The sequence below is a fragment of the Hyla sarda genome, chromosome 2, assembly GCF_029499605.1.
Source record: "Hyla sarda isolate aHylSar1 chromosome 2, aHylSar1.hap1, whole genome shotgun sequence".
In the NCBI taxonomy this organism is placed as follows: domain Eukaryota; kingdom Metazoa; phylum Chordata; class Amphibia; order Anura; family Hylidae; genus Hyla; species Hyla sarda.
The window spans coordinates 59,814,232-59,837,217 of NC_079190.1; the positions used below are offsets into that span (position 1 = coordinate 59,814,232).

General features: G+C 43.8%; 1 protein-coding gene across 5 annotated transcripts in view; it reads left to right on the top strand.

Moving 5' to 3' along the window:
• Positions 1-22,986, top strand: part of RXFP2 (relaxin family peptide receptor 2) — a 430,781-nt gene that overhangs the window by 306,529 nt on the left and 101,266 nt on the right. For 4 of the 5 annotated variants that reach the window (XM_056561880.1, XM_056561884.1, XM_056561881.1 and 1 more), the window contains one exon: positions 5,401-5,506. The exons of the other annotated variant lie outside the window; for it this stretch is intronic. In XM_056561880.1, the coding sequence (XP_056417855.1) occupies positions 5,401-5,506 (106 nt within the window). The remainder of the gene's footprint in view (positions 1-5,400; positions 5,507-22,986) is intronic. 5 annotated transcript variants of the gene reach the window in all.

A 22,986-nucleotide genomic window follows, 5' to 3' on the forward strand; every position in this document is an offset into this window, starting at 1 on the left:
TATCTATATTGATAACATACTAAAACCCTTTGTAATGGCATTACCTTCCTACACCAGAGATACTACAGACCTATTGCAAAAATTGGATGGTTTATCCCTTGAGGGTGACTGCCTACTGGCGAGCATAGACGTCGAATCTCTGTACACCTCCATCCCACATGACCTTGGGATGGCAGCGGTTGACTTCTTTCTTCAAACAAGGGGTGTTCAATTTCACGCCCACAGCCGACTAGTTTCCGAACTTTTGCGCTTTACTCTCACCAGAAATTATTTCCTCTTTGATAGGCGTATTTACCATCAAACGCGGGGGACCGCGATGGGGAGCCCCTGCGCCCCCACCTATGCAAATCTCTACCTTGGGTGGTGGGAGGAATCAATTGTTTTTGGTGAGAGTCTTTTACGCTATACGGAGCTGGTCGGTCTGTGGGCGCGCTATATTGATGATATATTCATTCTTTGGAATGGATCATCAATCCAGTTTAGAGAGTTTGTGGATGCTCTTAATCACAATGATCTGGGATTACGTTTTACTTTTGAGATTCACAAGGACCAGATCCCATTTCTCGACGTTCTGATCTCGAGAAATGACTCTGGTGGATTGGACACCACGATATACCGCAAGCCCACATCCACAAATTCACTACTAAACTGGGTTAGTCATCACCCCAGATCTGTCTGCCGAGGGATTCCGAAAGGACAGTATCTGCGCATCAAGCGCAACTGCTCTACAGATTCGGAGTTCAAAAAGCAGGCTGCTGACTTACGGAAGAGGTTCAGAGAACGGGGGTACCCCGATTGGGTGTTAAGGAAAGCATATCAGGAGGCTATGAACAAAGAACGCAATTCACTCCTTGCACCCCGACAAAAAACATCAGGTAAAGACATCACACGGATAGTGGCTACTTATGACAGTGGCACCCCGCAGGTCAGAGCCATTATTGAAAAGTATTGGCATGTCCTACTGATGGATAAAGATCTCCAGGAGGTCTTGGACACTCGCCCACAGATTTCTTTCCGGCGGGGTCGGAATCTGCGGGACAGACTTGTTCGCAGCCATTTCTCCAGACCCAATCAAGGACATACTTGGCTAGACCGCAGTATCAAGGGCTGCTTTAGATGCAGTGGGTGTATTGCATGTAACCACATTGCAGTGACCAAGACCTTCAGGAGTTCCATCACAGGGGGCACATTCAATATCCGTGATTTCATAAACTGTCGGAGCAAGGGGGTGGTATACAAGGCCAATTGTATATGTGGTCTTGAGTATATCGGCAAAACCAAGCGTGAACTGAGAAGGAGGATAGGGGAGCATTTGAGGGATATTGCAAATCAAGCAGATAAACCCTTGGCAAGACATGTCTGTGACAGCCACGGGGGGGACCCAAAAGTGGTGACCTTTGTGGGGATTGAGCTGGTAAGACCCCCCCTTAGGGGAGGGGACTGGGACAAATTGATCTTGCAAAAAGAGGCCCAGTGGATTTTTCGTCTCCAGACTCAGTCCCCGAAAGGCTTAAATGAGAAATTAAGTTACGCATGTTTTTTATAGCTGAGATATGTATATGGTCAATTTGAGCCTATACCCTCATGCCCTGTCACTCCATCACTTGGCCTATCTTTATGGTTCCTCCGCCATTCACACCCTTGTTATTACTATGTTTTATTTCTACTATAATGATTTACTCACTTGGTACTCTGAATCTACCTGTCTGAAGGTTAATTAATTTTTTTCAGTTACCCGACACTGACTAACATGTCCCCAATTAGTAGGATTGTACTACCTCTATGTTTTACTTACCACTGACGTCCCAGATCCAGCCCCCAAAATACTCTTTCTGTCATTGTTTACATAGTTGCGGACGACGCCTGCACCTAGCACTATGGTGTCGCCAGGCAACGGCAGACGCTCCGCTCTGTATTGGTGACGCGCCCCCGGAAGTGATGCAGACTCACCAGTGTGACGTCGGCATCCGGTAGTGGCGCGCGATCCGAGCGTAGCAGCGTCTGATTAGGTAAGTGCTATAAGAGGGCTCCTCTTTCGCTGATCAAACCAGCGGAAAACAGACGCCATAGCTGTGCATTCTGCCACTACAGATGCCAGCATCTCGCAGACCGCCACTGTGGGTCACGTGAGTCAATACCCAGGAGCAGGGCTCTGCTCTGGGTCATTAGCACATCGCTACTCCCTGCACTATTACTTGTTTTTGAGGGGTGCCTAAACGGATGGGTTGTGGTTGCGGTGTGTTTTATTTTGTTTACTTTATATGGTGCACTTTATTGTAATTGTTGCACCTTTTTGGCCTCGGCTTTCATCTTACACTCTGTGTCACTAAGTTGTAGCGGATATTTGTGACACTGGCTGTTTATGCTCTGTAGCCCCTGACGAACCCAGTGATTTGGGGGAAACGCGTTGGGCGGGCGGGCTGACTATTTTCTTAATACAGGGATTGACAAAGGGGTAGACCGGGGCAGGGGTCGTCCTTTCTAGGACGAGTGCCCCGACAGTTCCCTGAGCGAGCAGGGGTAGTGGCACGACATCTCCCTGATAGGGTATACTAGGGCCACAGCCCTACCCACCCTGGTCTCATATTGCTTATCCCCTATCACTCCCTGACCATCACCTTGGCCTTGTGACTGACTCAGATTGCTGTCCACAATCTATGGCCTCTGGGTCCGGTGTGACTACTTTTTCTGTTGTATTGTTGTCAGTGGGGTCCTGTCTTTTAATTAGCACAATAAATGTTAAGTTTTAAGTTGTTATACCCCTTCTGTGAAGCATATAAGTAACATAGGCAAAAAGCCAAGGAGCCTCCAGGAGAGCGGCGGACATCAACAGGCGCTGGACACACTCGTGGGGTAGAATACACTTTAATCACCCATCATGCAACGCGTTTCACAGATTATCTGCTTCATCAGGCATAGCCTGATGAAGCAGATAATCTGTGAAACGCGTTGCATGATGGGTGATTAAAGTGTTTTCTACCCCACGAGTGTGTCCAGCGCCTGTTGATGTCCGACGCTCTCCTGGGTTCTCCTTGGCTTTTTGTCTATCTGTTCTGAGGTGGACCGGCTGCCGGCACACTTTCACACAAGCCTTTTTCCATTATTACACTTGGCGAGTGTAACATCCTGGGTGAGCATTGTATTTACCTCTGTTCACCCTTGTATTTTTAAGTGGTAATGCTTTAGGTTGCGCCCTCTCTATTCCTTTGCTGTTTCTAGATATAAGTAACATGTGACCAAGTATTATCGAAATTTCTCCAGCCATTTGGAAGGTATGCAGTAACATATATTTCCCCTAGACTTGTGTGGGACTTTAAACAAAAAACCCCACCCTTGCAAATGGGGGTGGGTAAATGTTAAATTACCTATCCTATGTTTGTTGTTGACATATAAGTAACATGTGTGCCAAGTTTCATGTTAATATCTTTAGCCGTTTGGATGTGATGCTGGAAAATACACATATACACACACACATACATACACACATTGGGGGGACCTGTATCAAAGATTTTACCCCTGTTTTGTGTTTAAATTTTGATGCAATATTTTGTGCAAGCTGTTTTTTTGCATCTTTTTTGCGCACATTCTGGTGGAGCATTTCCTCCAGATGTGTAGGTTTTGTTGTACCTTGGAGTGACATATTTAGTACACACAAATTTATTAACTGCGTACATTTCATTTACCCACAGAAATCTTGCTCAATGACCATATTTTTAATGCAAATATAAGCCATCTTGGACTGCACGTAGCAAGATGCTCTAAATCATCGATTTCATTTTTCAAAGAGTGGAGGTATGAGGAGATTACTATATTTGCAATTTATGAAACTCATTGCGCTTGATTGATAAATTTAGCGCATCTGCGCATAATTTAGAATTCGGTAAAAGAGGTAAACTGCTTCTACCATACACAAATAATTATATATGTCCCCCATTGAGTTTTATATATATAGACAGAGAGTAGAAAAAGGAAATCCAGCTCCCAGTGGGAAAAAAAATACAGTATAATTTAATGTTTAATGAAACATATTAAAAACTGGTAGCCACTTTGGTGGCAAGTGACATGTCACTCATAGAAACAAGAGTGAAACGCTGACGCGTTTCGAGCAGACGTTCTTAGTAATGGCACTGATATCATGTCACACGAGGGTTTAAATAGCCACTGTTCCATATCAGGAACCCACCGCAGGCAAAACCTCCCCGCCTCCAAGAGCAGGAAATGAGGAGTTTTGGCTGGGACACATCCGAGCAGCAACCCATCGAGGTGCAAAATAATTAGGGTGAGTGGAAGAGTTAATTATGTCTTTTCCAGCCACATACGACTCAAAGATTATTAATGAGTTATTTTGTCATGTTTCGCATTGTATTTTGTTTATTTAGAGAGTAGCGATATTTGCTAATATATAGATTTATTTATAGACATAGGTTTAAGACTATCCTTCCTATAAGCTAGGGATAGGTGTAAGGCTATCCTTTCTATAAGATAGAGATAGGTATAAGGCTATCCTTTCTATAAGATAGAGATAGGTATAAGGCTATTCTTCGTATAAGATAGAGATAGGTATAAGGCTATCCTTCATATAAGATAGAGATTGGTATAAGGCTATGCTTCATATAAGATAGAGATAGGTATAAGGCTATTCTTCATATAAGATAGAGATAGGTATAAGGCTATTCTTTATATATGATAGAGATAGGCATAAGGCTATCCTTCATATAAGATAGAGATAGGTATAAGGCTATTCTTTATATATGATAGAGATAGGCATAAGGTTATCCTTCATATAAGACAAGGCCAGAGACTATTCATAGTATTCCGACTATTGGGCAGACTAGATGGGTCAAATGGTTCTTATCTGCTGACACATTGTACGTTTCTATAATACTATAGCTTAGGGCTTTAGTGAGAAAAGTAGCCTAAGGCTATTAAGCCCTAAAGCAAAATGTATAGCAGAGCTCCAAATATCACACCTACACAGACATAGCACGAGCCTTCTCACATGTGGCAGAGGGACCTTTTGGACACTGTCAGGCTCCAAGGTTTGCATACAACTGCATTTTCTATTATTATAGAATCTGGCTCTAAAAGAGATATTGTACATGCAGATTACCATGAATAGCCAAGAAATAACAACCAAATAGCCAAGAAATAACACAACCATGTGAATCGGACACACACTCATCTTCTGAATAATGGACATTGTTACGCAGATTAATGATATAGTATCAGTTTACAGTATCCATTAAAACATGTTCAATTGCCTTTGCATAGTCGTAATCCAATAAAAGTAACAGCCGGCAGTATATAACTTGCATGTAATGATAGAAATAGTAGTTTTTGTTTATATTGTACATTTCAGTAGAGCATTTAGTGAATATGATTACTGTCAATTACTTCTAGGTCTCACCCAGTTCCCAGACATTTGTGAGTGCAAAGACACTGAGCTGGAGTGTGTAGAGGCCAGTTTACAAGCAGTCCCGCACGTGTCAAGCAATGTAACACTTTTGTAAGTAGACACCTACGTATTCTACCAGCTTGCTTTCATCCTAATGTCTCATCTGTGACCAGTCTTTTATACAATGGATCATCCCATTTAGAGATCACTCACCCCTCCTCCCGCTACTTCTGTTTCCGAGAACATACACATGAATTCATTTCTAGGCAATTCCCCATTCCAGTCCGGTTTGCCAACAATTGTAATTGATCTCTAGATGCCGTATTAGATCTGTCATCAGCATAAAGTGAGAGGAAATAGTTTTGAGATATGTGCACAGTAAATTTTATTAACAACCATTGCATAATAAAAGAGCCAGAATATGATTAAAGGTCAGCGTTGTCAAGAGCTTGTCAATCTTCCCATCCACACATGAGAATTTGGGGGTTTACAGTGTGAATATTTGAGTTAAATAAATAATTAACCATTACTTAGCTCTGATGGGCCTCTGATAAGCAGGGGTATTGTGAAGAAAGGTAACTGGAGCATGTTTGGTGGGTCTTCCAGAACAGAAGATCTAATACTAGCATATTGGTAGCCTAGAGCCAAGGTTCTCAGCCTATGGTGTGTATACAGGTCCTTATCTGGTATGCCCCTGGTTTCACACTGTGTTGCACCTACATAGAGCACAACATATAGTTTTATATGTTTTGTCGGAATTACTTCACTTACAGATAGATATTGAGAACAGCTTGCCAAGAAGATTGAGATTCTCTTGTTGCTCTTGATTTTTGGAAGGAGTGTACCTGTAGGTCTTACACCTTTTGCTTGAACCCTATTCCCACTTTAAATGATTGCTGTCATTTTAAACTTTTTTCCATCCCCAGCCAATGTGATTTCTAACAAATTTTAATACACTTTTTAACCAAAAATAACAATTTACCCCAGAAAACCAGCTCCAAAATTTTGGGCACAAAGTGTCTCTCTTTCCTGCCGTCTGCTGTCTGTTGCCAGGGGAAATCTGTCTCTTGTAATACTAGAACCCATTACAGAAAGTGGAGACTGGGTTCATCATGTACTATGTGCAGGAAAGGGGGAGATTAAGCCTGGGCTGTGTACCTGCAAGATGAGAAACATAGAAGCCTGAGCCAGTCTGCACGCTGAAACTGGTCCGTACTGTTCTTCCTTTATCCCTGTAATGCCCAACGGGTGTGGACCCACCATGCCACAAGTGGCAGCTGGCCAGGCAGGCAGAATGGGGCAAAACTGACACTTAGAGACAGCGCCAGCCACAGCAATGCTGATTATGGTGTTTGTTTACAAAGTCCAAAAACAAGCACAGATCAGGAACAGGAGACAGATCAGGCTTAGCAGATCTAAAACAACAAACTTGCTGAGGCCCAGAATAGCAGGTGTGGCCTCTTTATATTGCGAGTACCCTCCACAGATTGAGAGGGAAACCACTAGGGAGAGTGCGTCATCTCTATAAAACAAAGCCAGTGCTTGTGCGCGACCCCTAGTGGACAGAGCAACAAGACACACATGAGACCAGGTAATGCAGCAGGAACATGGCACCCAGAATGTCGCACGACATTGGTAAGACCCAGGGCACATGGTACGTTGGTGGTTGCCAAATAGCAGCGTTACAGTCCCATAAAGCTTAAGGGATCTGTGCATATACAAGTGCACCTACTATGTGTTGATATCCATGGAATTTTTAAGCATCTAAAGTAAAAATTATGTTTTAACCGTATTGTCACCTACATCTTCTGAAGGAGCTGGAAACCCATTCTGTCTTTGTTTACCAGAGCACCTACTGCTGTATGTCCATGGGGCTGCAGTGTTATATATCCTCCCCTTTAGCTTGTCACCATCTGCATCAACAACAGTAGCAGCTTGATGTTTAGTGTAAACCTTTCCGTTTTGTGATCCTACTACTGCTGTTTCCTTAATTTCTGCTTACATTGCATCAGTACCCAACTGGTCTAGTGCTATACCTTGAAAGTTATCTCAGCAGAGCCTGTGCCCCATTCTCTCCACCACTATGTCACTGCATAGCAGAGAGAAATATGCTGTGAAGTGCTGTGAATGGCCTGGCAACTAAAGGAGGAAGTGCTTGTGAGTGTACTGCCTGAAAACAGCCAAGCTCTGGTTCCACCCCCTGAAATGCATAGCATGCAATATAGCTGTACACAAAGGAGAGGATTCTCAGGGGCTTAATTACAACAGAGACCGCTCTAAAATTACCTAGTCACCACTCTAGTGGGTTAATGTAACAAAAAAATTCAGATTTATAAAAACTATTTTGAAACGATAGATACACTTTAAGTAGGAGCCCTTAAAAAAAACTGCAGTGGCATATTTCCAAAAAAGTTCTCCTTGACACCAGACATAGACCAATTCTCTCGGTGTCACTTCTGTTATTACACTTTCTAAAATAAAACTCCAAGCTTTGAATTTTCAAGAATGTTTACTTTCATTCTTTTTCTTTCTCTTGTATAGACAAGATGTCAACTTGTAGATATTTCCAGACATGAGTACAAACATACTATTTTTAATAAAAAAAATGTCATAATTTCTTCTGTTATTCAAACCTGCCTAAAAAGATGTCTTATGCAATGTGAGTATTTAAACTACTATAGATCAGTTCTGAAAGGCAACATAAAAGTTTATGGAGTTTTTCTTTAGCATCCTGCCCCCTGAAATGAATACATAGATTGGTGGAGGCCATTTTAACAATACACAGGCACCTCTTTTTTACACAACAACCCCAATATCTTTCCTAATGTCAATGCAAATTATGCTTGCAGGATCCTCATGTAGATTGACATTCATGCAGCTATATAGTGCTGTAATCTTCCACAATGCTTTTTATAGCACAAAACATAACACAATAAAATACATTATGGTACGGACAAGGGACACAAGGTAGGAATTCTGCCTATATTTGCTTAGAATCTATAAGAAATAGGGAGATATGTTTAAAGGGGTATTCCATGAATTTTTTTGTATTTCATTATGCTACAGGGGCTGTAAAGTTAGTGTAGTTCATAATATAGTGTCTGTACCTGTGTGACGATTTTCTCACAATTCTTCTGTGATTTTCACCCCACTATTTATTTTTACCAGCATACAAAATGACTGTTGTCTCAGATTTTTCCCCGCTTGCAATGCTGCCGAGACCTGACTCACTAGTTAGCTGATGACAGGGAGCCTGTCTGCTTCAATGGGTGGAGGGAACAATCTGCAACTAATGCAACAGCTGTAGGCACCCTGATTGAAAACCACAGGTCTTTTGTTTCAATAAGTGGGGTGGCTGATGTGTGAGAGGGAGGAAAATGGAATTGTGGGATTTGTAGTCAAAAAAACATAAGTCAAACAGGAAATACCAGTTCACAAAAAGCTAGCCACAGCATTATGGTAATCTCATGACATAGCCATTTAGCCCCAAGACAAGCGCAGATCCTTCCTAAGCATGTCCATTACTGTCTGCCAGGTATGTACTAAAATCACCTTATGGTGGATAACCCCTTTAAGAAGTCAGAAAATGGAGAAAGCTATTCTAGACATGTGTTGGAATAGCAGGTCAGGGATTATTTAAATGGAATGAGTCATCAATGAATGACTTATTGTTTAAATCAAGTTTTTATGTTAAACATGCAAAAAAAAAAAAAATTGTATTTTACTATTTGTATCAATAGAAAAATCCTGAAATCTTGCAGTTTTCCCTCTGACCACTAGGCCTAAAATTAATCTGAGACTTTTTGTTCTGCCTGTGATGATAAGGAAGAGGCTGCTGAAAATTGATCTGTACAGCATAGCAATGAAAGGCCATGACAGTAGAGAAAACAATAAGGGCTTCCTTTTGCATGCCCTCTACACAGGTCACAGAAGTCACAGAGTGTCATACAAAGAATAGGGTCTGGAAATGTTCGTTGTGCCTATGTATAAGAAAAAAAAAGATGCTCATTGCCTATGGTAGAATTTCCCAACCAGGGTGGCTCCAGATGTTGCAAAACTACAACTCCTAGTATGCCAGGACAGCCAAAGGAAAAAATAGTAAACAGCACCGGAATCAGCATCACTTGCACTATTACTCTGTACCAGCAGGCAAGTACGGGTGACGCTGGTGACAGATTCCCTTCAAATCCATTAATCCCTTAAGGATGCAGGCCGTCAGTTTGGGGAGGAGCATGTGAGCGGAGGCGGGCACGAGGTGCCGCTCTAACCACCCAGCACAGCCACCCTGTATAATGATTATCCCTACCTTAATGCTAAGGCCGCTTGTATGAGGAGGCTGCGTTGCGTGAAGAAGCTGCTGCGGGGGGGTTGCTGCTGTTGAGAAGCCCCGGGAGTCCCGAGAACGAACGTTCATGCTTAGGCGGAGGGCATGTGATCGGAGGCGGCATGGTGGAGGAGCGGAGGTGATTCGGCAGTAGCGGTAAGGAGCGAGCCAGAGGTGTTGTGGCCCACATGGACACCGTAGGACGCTGGGTCTTTTGGAGTAGAGGAGAGTGGTGAGAGGAGCTAAGCTCCAGCCTACAGTGGATTCTTTACTCTTAGTTTGGTTAACTGAAATACCATAAATATCTGCTGGAGCTAAACATTCACAACTGTGGGGAGACTTTATCTGGTTCGGTTACTGAATTGAAACTGGGGGGGGGGGGCTGCTCTATTTCAAGGACTGTGATATTTTTCGGCTGATTATTATTGCCAAGCCCCAGCTAATATGGGGACCTCTCATTTGATTTAGAGGGATTACATTTGACTCCTCTGATGTATGAAGGTGTGACCATTTGTCATGGGACCGAATGTAAAAGATTAACTAGCTGGATTGTCAGAAATGTACTTTACTAATAACTGTGAAAACATTATATAGAAACATAGAATATGTCGGCAGATAAGAACCATTGGCCTCATCTAGTCTGCCCAATAATCTGAATCCTATCAATAGTCCCTGGCCCTATCTTACAAGATAGCCAAGATAGCCTATGTTATATGAAGGATACCTACCCCATGCATGTTTAAACTCCTTCACTGTATTTGCAGCAACCACTTCTGCAGGAAGACTATTCCATGCATCCACTACTCTCTCAGTAAAGTAATACTTCCTGATATTACTTTTAAACCTTTGCCACTCTAATTTAAAACTATGTCCTCTTCTGGAAGTTTTTCTTCTTTTAAATATGCTCTCCTCCTTTATCGTGTGGATTCCCTTTATGTATTTAACCCCTTAACGACGAAAGACGGCCGGGACCCGCGGCTAATACAGGACATCACCGATCGCGGTGATGCCCCGCATTAACCGTTCAGACACGGCGATCAAAGCTGACTGCCGTGTCTGAAGCGAAAGTGAAAGTATCCCGGCTGCTCAGTCGGGTTGTTAGGGACCGCCGCGATGAAATCACGGCATCCTGAACCACTTACAGGACACCGGGAGGGCTCTTACCTGCCTCCTCGGTGTCCGATCGATGAATGACTGCTACGTGCCTGAGATCCAGGCAGGAGCAGTCAAGCGCCGATAACACTGATCACAGGCGTGTTAATACACGCCAGTGATCTGTGTAAAAGATCAGTGTGTGCAGTGTTATAGGTCCCTATGGGAGCTATAACATTGCAAAAAAAAAAAGTTTAAAAAAAAGTGTTAATAAAGATCATTTAACCCCTTCCCTGATAAAAGTTTGAATCACCCCCCTTTTCCCATAAAAAAAATAAAATATTGTAAATAAAAATAAACATATGTGGTATTGCCGCGTGCGTAAATGTCCGAACTATAAAAATATATTGTTAATTAAACCTCACGGTCAATGGCGTACATGTAAAAAAAAATTCCCAAAGTCCAAAAAAGCTTATTTTTGTCACTTTTTATACCATTAAAAAATTATTAAAAAGTGATAAAAAATTCAGATCAAAACAAAAATTATACCGATAAAAACTTCAGATCACGGCGCAAAATACCGCCCTGTATGTGGAAAAATAAAAAAGTTATAGGGGTCAGAAGAGGACATTTTTAAACATATACATTTTCCTGCATGTAGTTATGATTTTTTCCAGAAGTACGACAAAATTAAACCTGTATAAGTAGGATATCATTTTAACCGTATGGACCTACAGAATAATGATAATGTGTAATTTTTACCGAAATATGCATTGCGTAGAAACGGAAGCCCCCAAAAATTACAAAATGGCGTTTTTTCTTCGATTTTGTCACTCAATTATTTTTTTTCCATTTCGCCTTGGATTTTTGGGTAAAATGACTAATGTCACTGCAAAGTAGAATTGGTGACGCAAAAAATAAGCAATAATATGGATTTCTAGGTGGAAAATTTAAAGGGTTATGATTTGTAAAAGGTAAGGGGGAAAAAACGAAAATGCAAAAACTGAAAAACCCTGCGTCCTTAAGGGGTTAAAAGTCTCTATCATATCCCCTCTGTCTCTCCTTTCTTCTATACATGTTAAGGTCCTTTAACCTTTCCTGGTAAGTTTTATCCTGCAATCCATGTACTAGTTTAGTAGCTCTTCTCTGAATTCTCTCTAGAGTATCTATATCCTTTTTGAAATACGGCATTTCAGCCTTTCTCTAATTTTTTGGAAGTCCTGTCTTAAAATTATGGTGTCCTGTCTTACTTCCCCTATCTGGTTTTGAACCTCCCTTATTGCTTTGTTTGTTTTTACCCATGACCATATATTCAACAGCTATATGGAAGAAGTAACTGTTTGTTAAACTTTAATATCTAATAATAGTCGGTGTGTGCTAAGCATTACAATCTGCTATTCCCTGGCTATAACCTTTTAACTCCTGGCTAGAAATTATTATTGTGCTGCTAAGGATTTGGATACAGAGCTTTTCCCTGGTCTTTTGAACCCAACTCGTTGAATTGTAAAAATGTATGCACTTTAATGATTAACTGCTTCCTTCCCGCGGCTCAATGTTTTGTAAATGGATGAAAATTGATATTGTGCTTCTAAGGATCTGGATAGAGAGCTTTTCCTTGGTGTTTTTAACTTAACTTGCTGATTTGTAAAAATTGATGCACTTTAATAATTAATTGCCTCCTTCCCAAATGGTAGGGTTAGAAGGACCAACTGATCGGGGTGGTTTTGGTAAAAAGGTAAGGGAGAGGAAAGAGCAGAAGAAGTTGGTCTTGGAGGTCAGGATAATGGGGGGAAGAAGAATGCAGGGAAAGACGACTAGGCGCCCAACCGCTGGTCAGGGGGTTGGACATCGACCCGTCAGAAGGAGAAGGGAGATAGCCTGGTGGGTGGAGGCTCAATGGAAAAATTATTTAGATCTCCAGGGATCAAGGGAGGGAAAGTGAATCAACAAGAACTGGAAAGGAAAAAAAAAATAATCAGGAGGAAGAAGACACTAAAGCAATGCTCTTTAAAATATTTGAGGGGGTAGTAAAAACAAACGAAGCAATAAGGAAGGTTCAAAACCAGAGAGGGGAAGTAAGACAGGACACCGTAATATTAAGACAGGACTTCCAAAAAATTAGAGAAAGGCTGAATGAGGTAGAAGATAAAACCAAAGGGATAGAACACAAGACAGATGAGCTAGAGAGAGAGAAAGGGGGCCAAACTGTCAGGGACCTTTATATGCAGCAACTCTGTCGCTCTACGTGCTTTATTTACATTTTCTGGGAAACCCTCTGGCCAGGAGAATACCCTGTACATGTGGACAGGAAAAATGTTAGACAGGGAAATTATGGACTGGAAATGTACATGTTAGATACAGTCCTAACTAGGCATTTGACTAGCTTACATAATACGTTATGTAAGCTGACTGAATTAGACTATGTGTTATACATACAACTTTGTACACAGCACTACCATTATTCCTTATACCTAGCTGGTAGTTGTCCTTGCGTCGACCTTTGGGATCTGTGCAACACCACCTCTGGAAAATCTGAAACTCTTGAGATTTCTGGAGCTCTTGGGACTTCTGGAGCTGATGCTTGCTCTCACTCAGTTAACTTTGGAGCTGGTATTAGTTCCGGACCAGCTGGACACAGATTCACTGACAGCTGTGTTGGAGAGGCTGATGACCGGGTTGGAGCCAATGGTGACAAGACTGGGACTGGTGTGCAGACTAATGTGGGTTGAACCTGCCACGGGGTTGGTGAGACACAGAAGATCACAGGCTGATTTGGAGAAAACATGGGGAAATCCATAGATGGGTGGATTCCCTCGCCCTGAAGGGGACAGATGGGGAAGGGATGCATTCAAGGCATCTAATATTTCAGCAAAAAATTTTTCATAATGTTCATCCCCAATATAAACTCGGCAGACCCCTTATCTGTCACATTAGTTGCAATCACTCCCTGCCAAGTAAGTACATGCTTTCCCAACTGAATAGTTGGCTCCCAGTATCCATGTCTGGGGACTGGTTGCCCATTACCCGCAACTACTCTGAAGTTAACATCCTCAGGTTTACACAATAAACTAGCATCCCAACGCTGATAGAAAACACTTTTAGGTATAGTAGACACTTGTGACTCTGTATCCAAGGTGCATTCCCCTTTAACCCCTACAGGACCCATGACGTAACGGTACATCCCGACACCCTGGTTCTTAAGGACCAGAGACGTACACTTACATCATGGGCAGTTCTAGTCCCCGCCGTGTGCCGGGCGGGGATCGGAGCGGGATGCCTGCTGAAATCATTCAGCAGGCATCCCGTGCAAATGCCCAGGGGGTCATCAGAACCCCCCATGTCGGCGATCGCGGTATATCGCAAGTGAATTCACACTTGCGATTTGCGCGATTCCGGGTCATTACGGGTCTATAGTGACCCGGTGACCTGGAATGCAAGGGGGATCGCGGGTGTCTAAGACACCCAGGATCCCCCTGAAGTGATAGGAGTGAGGTGGCAGGGTTGCCACCCCTCCTATCCCTGATATTGGTGGTCTAGAAGCGACCACCAATAGCAGATCGGGGGCGGGGGGGTTTACTTTCGTTTTCCCAGTCCTGCCCTCCCACAATAGGGGGGCAGGACGGGGTAAACGACGGGGACCGGCGCTGAGGATCCACTTACTGATCCGGGCGGGCGACAGAGGCTGCGGGCAACGGAGATCGGCGGGCGGCGATGACGTGCGGCTGGATCCAACGGAAGCCGGTGAGTTGCTTAGCAACATCTGGAGGGTACAGTTTGAGACCATTATACAGTGGTCTCTAACTGTAGCCCTCCAGATGTTTCAAAACTACATCTCCCAGCATGCCCAGACAGCTGTCTGGGCATGCTGGAATATGTAGTTTTGCAACAGCTGGAGGGCTACAGTTCGAGACCACTATATAGTGGTCCCTAAACTGTAGCCCTCCAGATCTTGCAAAACTACAACTCCTAGCATGCCCAAACAACTGTTTGCTGTCAAGGCATGCTGGGAATTGTAGTTTTGCAACAGCTGGAGGACAACAGTTTGGAGATCACTTTGCAGTGTTCTCTAAAACTGTAGCCCTCCAGATGTTGCAAAACTGCAAATCCCAGTATGTCCAAACAGCAGTCAGCTGTCTTGGCATGCTGGGAGTTGTAGTTGCGTACCTCCAGCTATTGCATAACTACATCTCCCAGCATGCCCTTCGGCGATCAGTTCATGTTGGGAGTTGTAGTTTTGCAACAGCTGGAGGCACACTGGTTAGAAAATACTGAGTTAGGTAACAGAACCTAACTGAAGGTTTTCCAACCAGTGGATGGGGTAACAAATTTTGGGGGGTCTTTTCTGCTATTAACCCTTGCAAAAATGTGAAATTTGGGGGGAAACACATATTTTAGTGAAAACATTTTTTTTTTTACATATGCAAAAGTCGTGAAACACCTGTGGGGTATTAAGGCTCACTTAATTCCTTGTTACGTTCCTAAAGGGGTCTAGTTTCCAAAATGGTATGGCATGTGTTTTTTTTTTTGCTGTTCTGGCACCATAGGGGCTTCCTAAATGCAACATGCCCCCCAAAAACCATTTCAGAAAAACGTACTCTCCAAAATCCCCTTGTTGCTCCTTCGCTTCTGAGCCCTCTACTGCGCCCACCGAACAATTTACATAGACATATGAGGTATGTGCTTACTCGAGAGAAATTGGGCTACAAATATAAGTATACATTTTCTCCTTTTACCCCTTGTAAAAATTCAAAAATTGGGTCTACAAGAACATGCGAGTGTAAAAAATGAAGATTGTGAATTTTCTCCTTCACTTTGCTGCTATTCCTGTGAAACACCTAAAGGGTTAAAATGCTGACTGAATGTAATTTTGAATACTTTGGGGGGTGCAGTTTTTATAATGGGGTAATTTGTGGGGTATTTCTAATATGAAGACCCTTCAAATCCACTTCAAACCTGAACTGGTCCCTGAAAAATAGTGAGTTTGAAAATTTTGTGAAAAATTGGAAAACTGCTGCTGAACTTTGAAGCCCTCTGATGTCTTCCAAAAGTAAAAACACATCAATTTTATGATGCAAACATAAAGTAGACATATTGTACATGTGAATCAAAAATTTTTTAATTGGAATATCCATTTTCCTTACAAGCAGAGAGGTTCAAAGTTAGAAAAATGCTAAATTTTCTAATTTTTCATAAAATTTTGGGATTTTTCACCAAGAAAGGATGCAAGTTACCATAAAATTTTACCACTATGTTAAAGTAGAATATGTCACGAAAAAACTATCTCGGAATCAGAATGATAACTAAAAACGTTCCAGAGTTATTAATGTTTAACCCCTTAAGGACTCAACCCATTTTGGCCTTAAGGACTCAGACAATTGAATTTTTACGTTTTCATTTTTTCCTCCTCGCCTTCTAAAAATCATAACTCTTTTATATTTTCATCCACAGACTAGTATGAGGGCTTGTTTTTTGCGCGACCAGTTGTCCTTTGTAATTACATAACTCATTATATCATAAAATGTATGGCGCAACCAAAAAACACTATTTTTGTAGGGAAATTAAAAAGAAAAACGCAATTTTGCTAATTTTGGAAGGTTTCATTTTCACGCCGTACAATTTACGGTAAAAATGATGTGTGTTATTTATTCTGAGGGTCAATACGATTAAAATGATACCCATTATTACGTACTTTTATATTATTGTTGTGCTTAAAAAAAATTACAAACTTTTTAACCAAATTAGTACGTTTATAATCCCTTTATTTTGATGACCTATAACTTTTTTATTTTTCTGTATAAGCGGCGGTATGAGGGCTCATTTTTTGCGCCATGATCTGTACTTTTTTTGATACCACATTTGCATATAAAAAACTTTTAATACATTTTTTATAATTTTTTTTTAATAAAATTTATTAAAAAAGTAGCAATCTTGGACTTTTTTTTTTTCCGTTCACGCCGTTCACCGTACGGGATCATTAACATTTTATTTTAATAGTTCAGACATTTACGCACGCGGCGATACCAAATATGCCTATAAAAAAAATTTTATGCTTTTTGGGAGTAAAATAGGAAAAAACGGATGTTTTACTTTTTTATTGGGGGAGGGGGTTTTTCACTTTTTTTTAACTTTTACATTTTTTAACATTTTTTTTTACACTTGAATAGTCCCCATAGGGGACTATTCATAGCAATACCATGATTGCTAATACTGATCTGTTCTATGTATAGGACATAGAACAGATCAGTGTTATCGGCTATCTTCTGTTCTGGTCTGCTCGATCTCAGACCAGAGCAGAAGACGCCGGGAGCCGGAAGCAGGAAGGTAAGGGGACCTCCGGGCGGCGTTCTGAATGATCGGATCCCCGCAGCAGCGCTGCGGGCGATCCGATCATTCATTTAAATCACGCACTGCCGCACATGCCGGGATCTGTATTGATCCCGGCACCTGAGGGGTTAATGGCGAACGCCCGCGAGATCGCGGCCGTCGGCCATTGCCGGCGGGTCCCTGGCTGTGATCAGCAGCCGGGATCAGCCGCGCATGACACGGGCATCGCTCCGATGCCCGCGGTTATGCACAGGACGTAAATGTACGTCCTGGTGCGTTAAGTACCACCGCACCAGGACGTACATTTACGTCCTGCGTCCTTAAGGGGTTAAAGTGACAGTGGTCAGATATGCAAAAAACGCTCTGGTCCTAAGGTGTAAAATGGCCTGGTCCTTAAGGGGTTAAGATGCTTGCTCAAGCGCTGCAGCGGCTTTAACTTGACTAATGGGGGTACTGTAATGGATGCTCCCCCTCTATCTTGCAGGCACCCAGTTGTGAATAGACTTGCGACCAGACTTGCAGGCACTAACGGCTGAATACTGAGACTTAATACTGACAATTGTTGGTGTTTGCAGAGCCTGCGCTGCAGCGGGTGCTTGACAAATAACAGCAGAGACGAGTGCAGCAGCCGGAGCTTTCAATATGGCTGTGCCCAGGGAACTTCCGATTTTGGTCCAGTCGGCAAAATCTTCCCCTGTGCAACACAGGGCAGCTCTTTGGTTCCTCCTCGCTGTACTGAAGAGGCGTCACCACTGGGGACTGACTGGGCAGAGCTGCGACCGCTTGGGCGTGCGGGGGACACCTGACCAAGTTAACCCTTTCAGGTACCCACTCTCTGCAGTTCACAATGGAAAATAAAAGTCCTTTCTTCACCTCCCTCTCTATTTCACAAGCACCTCGGGCAAAACACTTTCCACTGACAGAGTCCCGTACACTTTCTGGCACAAATTTTATTTGCATCGCCTTGCGATTTTCTGACAATACTGGACACAGTTCAGACTGGGGGAGGACTTGTCGCATAAGGCACCCACCCATATCCTGTTCATAGGATGCCAAAAATTGTGGTATGGGGTATGAAATGCAGGGCAGATGGAATTACCCCAGGGGCAGATGGCATTAACCCCTTGTATTCGTGACACCAGGGCGTGGTTTATCCTCAATACCACCCGAAGGTATACCGCTGGATCCTGGGCTAGGCATGGAGGCAATAATGACTTCAATGCCAAGTTATGGATAGAGATGTCGCGAATTGTTCGCCGGCGAACAGTTCCCGGCGAATTTAGCATGTTCGCGTTGGCATTGCCGGGCGAACATATGTGAAGTTCAATCCGCCCCCTATACTTTAACATTGCAGTAAACTTTGACCCTGTGAGTCAGAGTCAGCAGACACATTACAGCCAATCAGCAGCAGTCCCTCCCTTCCAGACCCTCTACCTCTTGCACGGACGCCATTTTAGCCTCATTCAGCATGCTGCAGGCTTAGGAAGTGGAGGGTCAGAGAAGCTGCTCCTGCTGTATAGGGAAAGCAATAGCTAGGTTGCTGCTAGGTGGTGTGTTCAGGGTCCGGTTTACTTCTAAAGCACTAGTGTAACATCTGCTTTAAGGACAGCACCCAAAAAAGCCCTTTTTAGGGCTGAAAGATATCAGTCCTGGTTGGGAGGGAACCGCTGGTTAAAAGGGGTACTCCAGAATCAAACTTAAGTTCCTTCAAGCAACTAACTACTACAGTATTCAAAGGGCTGAAAGATATCAGTCAGTGCGTCTTGCAACAGCTGAAGGCACCCTGGTTGGGAGGGAACCTCTGGTTAAAAGGAGTACTCCAGAATCAAACTTAAGTTCCTTCAAGCAACTATCTACTACAGTATTCAAAGGGCTGAAGTATATCAGTCCGTGTGTTTTGCAACAGCTGGAGGCACCCTGGTTGGGGACCACTGCATAAAAGGGGAACTGCGCTGGCAAGCTTTTTAACTTTAAAGCAACTAACTACTACAGTATTCAAAGGGCTGAAACATATCAGTCCGTGTGTTTTGCAACAGCTGGAAGCACCCTGGTTGGGGACCACTGCTTAAAAGGGGAACTCCGCTGGCAAGCTTTTTTGCTCATTGTCACACTAGTGCAAATAACATTAGGTGTGACAGTTGTGCAAATTAAAAAAAAATACCTTTTTTGGCTGTTAAATAATATCAGTCGTCACTGTCAGTTCACGTCACAGTTGCCATTTTTTTTGCCTGCAGGGCAAATTGTGTCACCCTAGTGCAAATCACATTAGGTGTGACAGTTGTGCAAATTAAAAAAAATATATATACCTTTTTTGGCTGTTAAATAAAATCAGTCGTCACTGTCAGTTCACGTCACAGTTGCCAATTTTTTTGCCTGCAGGGCAAATTGTTTCATCCTAGTGCAAATCACATTATGTGTGAAAGTTGTGCAAATTAATAAAAAAAATTAAAAATAAACTTTTTTGTCTGCTAAATAAAATCAGTCGTCACTGTCAGTTCACGTCACAGTTGCCATTTTTTTTGCCTGCAGGGCAAAATGTGTCACCCTAGTGCAAATCACATTAGGTGTGATAGTTGTGCAAATAAAAATAAAAAAAATACTTTTTTGGCTGTTAAATAAAACCAGTCGTCACTGTCAGTTCACGTCACAGTTGCCAGTTTTTTTGCCTGCAGGGCAAATTGTGTCACCCTAGTGCAAATCACATTTGAGGTGAAGCTTGTGCAAATTGAACCAAAAAAATGACAGGCAGAGGAAGGCCACCCCGCAGGGGCCATCGTGGTGCTGGGTTTCCCTTTGGCCCTAGAATGGCCAGTGTTCAGAGGCCATGTACCCTGAACCCCCAAAGTTCTGAGGACTTAGTTGACTGGCTATCACAAGACACCCAATCTGCTACGGAACCTTGACGCACCGTCCTTCTCCACCTCTTGCTTAGCTTCGGGTACCTCTCATGCTACCACTTGCCCGCCTGCCGCCACCACCAACACTAGCACCGCAGCAGCTTTACTTGATCTGTCAGAGGAGTTATTTACACATCAGTTTGAAGACATGAGTGATGCGCAACCATTATTGCCAGAGGATGTAGTTAACAGGGATATTTCTCAGTCAGGCAGCATTACACACATGGACGTACGGTGTGATGATGATGTTAGCTGGCTTGTCGGAACTGCTAGCACGCCAGCTTTTACCATACAAGCTGGTGGAGTCTGAGGCCTTTAAAAAAAATTTAGGCATTGGGACACAGGAAGGTACCCGGACGAATTTTTTTTGCACAAAAGGCAATCCCCAACCTTTACTCCATTGTGCAAAAGGAAATTATGGCATGTCTGGCACACAGTGTATGGGCAAGGGTCCATCTCACCACTGATACCTGGTCTGCAAAGCATGGTCAGGGCAGGTATATCACCTACACTGCGCATTGGGTAAACCTTGTGACAGCTGCCAAGCATGGAATGCGTGGCTCTGCAGAGGAGTTGGTGACACCTCCACGACTTGCAGGCAGGCCTGCTGCCACCTCCTCTACTCCTCCTACTCCATCCTCTTCCATAACATCCTCGGCCGAGTCTTCTTCCACTGCTGCGTCTTGCTCCACACCACCGGCACCCCCTCCCCCCCCAGCTCCCCAGGTGTTATTCCACATCCCGGATACGGCAGTGTCACGCCATCTTGGGGTTGACTTGCCTCTGCACCAACTGGAGATCGGCAAGGTGGTTTGTGACAACTGGACAAATTTGTTGGCGGCATTGAGGTTGGGCAAGTTGACACATGTGCCATGCATGGCACATGTGTGTAATCTGATTGTACAACTCTTTGTGCTCAAGTACCCAGGCTTACAGGATGTTATGAAGCAGTCCAGGAAGGTGTGTGGCCATTTCAGGCGTTCCTACACGGCCATGGCGCACTTGTCAGATATCCAGTGGCGAAACAACATGCCAGTGAGGTGCTTGATTTGCGACAGCCCGACACGTTGGAATTCAACACTCCTAATGTTCGACCTCCTGCTCCAACAAGAAAAAGACGTCAACGAATATTTGTATGACCGGGGTGCTAGGACATCATCTGCGGAGCTGGGAATTTTTTTTGCCAAGTTACTGAAGGCTCATGCACAATGCCTGTAGGCTCATGCGTCCTTTTGAGGAGATTACAAACCTGGTCAGTCGCACCGAAGGCACCATCAGCGACATCATACCGTTTGTTTTCTTCCTGGAGCATACCCTGCGAAGAGTGCTGGATCAGGCAGTAGACGAGCGTGAAGAGGAAGAGTTGTGGACACCATCACCACCAGACACAGCCTTATCAGCATCGCTTGCTGGACCTTCGGCAACGCTGGAAGAGGATTGTGAGGTAGAGGAGTCAGAGGAATGTGGCTTTGAAGAGGAGGAGGAAGACCAACCACAGCAGGCATCCCAGGGTGCTCCTTGTCCCCTATCTGGTTCCCGTGGTGCTGTACGTGGCTGGGGGGAAGAAGATTATACCTTCCCTGACATCACTGAGGACGAGGAACGGGACATGAGTAGCTCGGCATCTGTCCTTGTGCAAATGGGGTCTTTCATGATGTCGTGCCTGTTGAGGGACCCTCGTACAAAAAGGATGAAGGAGAATGACCTGTACTGGGTGTCCAGGCTACTAGACCCCCGGTATAAACATAAAGTGCCTGACATGTTACCGCATTACAGCAAGGCAGAAAGGATTCAGCAGGTCCAAAAAAAAAATAAGAAGTATGCTGTACACAGCGTATAAGGGTCATGTCACAGCACAACAGGGATCTAACAGGGGAAGAGGTGAAAGTAATCCTCCTCCTCCTCCCATGAACACGCCGGCAAGGACAGAATGCTGTACAGACATGCTGTTGAAGGAGGACATGCGGAGCTTTTTAAGTCCCACGCATCGCCACAGCCCTTCGGGGTCCACCATCAGACAACGACTTGACCGACAGGTAGCAGACTACCTGGCCTTAACCGCAGATATCGACACTCTGAGGAGCGATGAACCCCTCGACTACTGGGTGTGTCGGCTTGACCTGTGGCCTGAGCTATCCCAATTTGCGCTCGAACTTCTGGCCTGTCCCGCTTCAAGTGTCCTGTCAGAAAGGACCTTCAGTGCAGCAGGAGGTATTGTCACTGAGAAGAGGAGTCGCCTTGGTCAAAAAAGTCTGGATTACCTCACCTTTCTTAAGATGAATGAGGGATGGATCCCGAAGGGACTGACACTGGGCGATACATTTGACTGAACAAGGCCTGATCAGATGAGCTGCCTTGGGCTAAAAATGGTCCACACGCTGCTGTATTTGAACTCTGAATGCCGGATGACTTGCGTGACTTATCCGCCACCAACTAGGGTTCAAGCCGCAATGTTTTAGGGCACTTTCTGCCTGGCGAAACAAACAGAAATTTTTCTGGCCGCTGCTACAATACCAAATTTTCCACGCAGGTGTACATGCCTAATTTTTCGGGACTCTGCTGCTGCACTTGTTATGGTGCTGCAAACTTTATAGCCGCTGCTACAGCTGCGGCTGCGACAATACCCAATTTTTCATCCATGTGTACATACCTAATTTTTCTGGCCTCTGCTGCTGCACTTGTTATGGTGCTGCAATTTTTATGGCCGCTGCTATAGCTGCGACAATACCAAATTTTCCAGCCAGGTGTACATGCCTAATTTTTATGGCCTCTGCTGCTGCACTTTTTGTGGTACTGCAATTTTTCTGGCTGCTGCTACAGATGCGGCTGCGACAATACCCAATTTTTCATCCATGTGTACATGCCTAATTTTTCTGGCCTCTGCTGCTGCACTTGTTATGGTGCTGCAATTTTTATGGCCGCTGCTACAGCTGCGGCTGCAACAATACCAAATT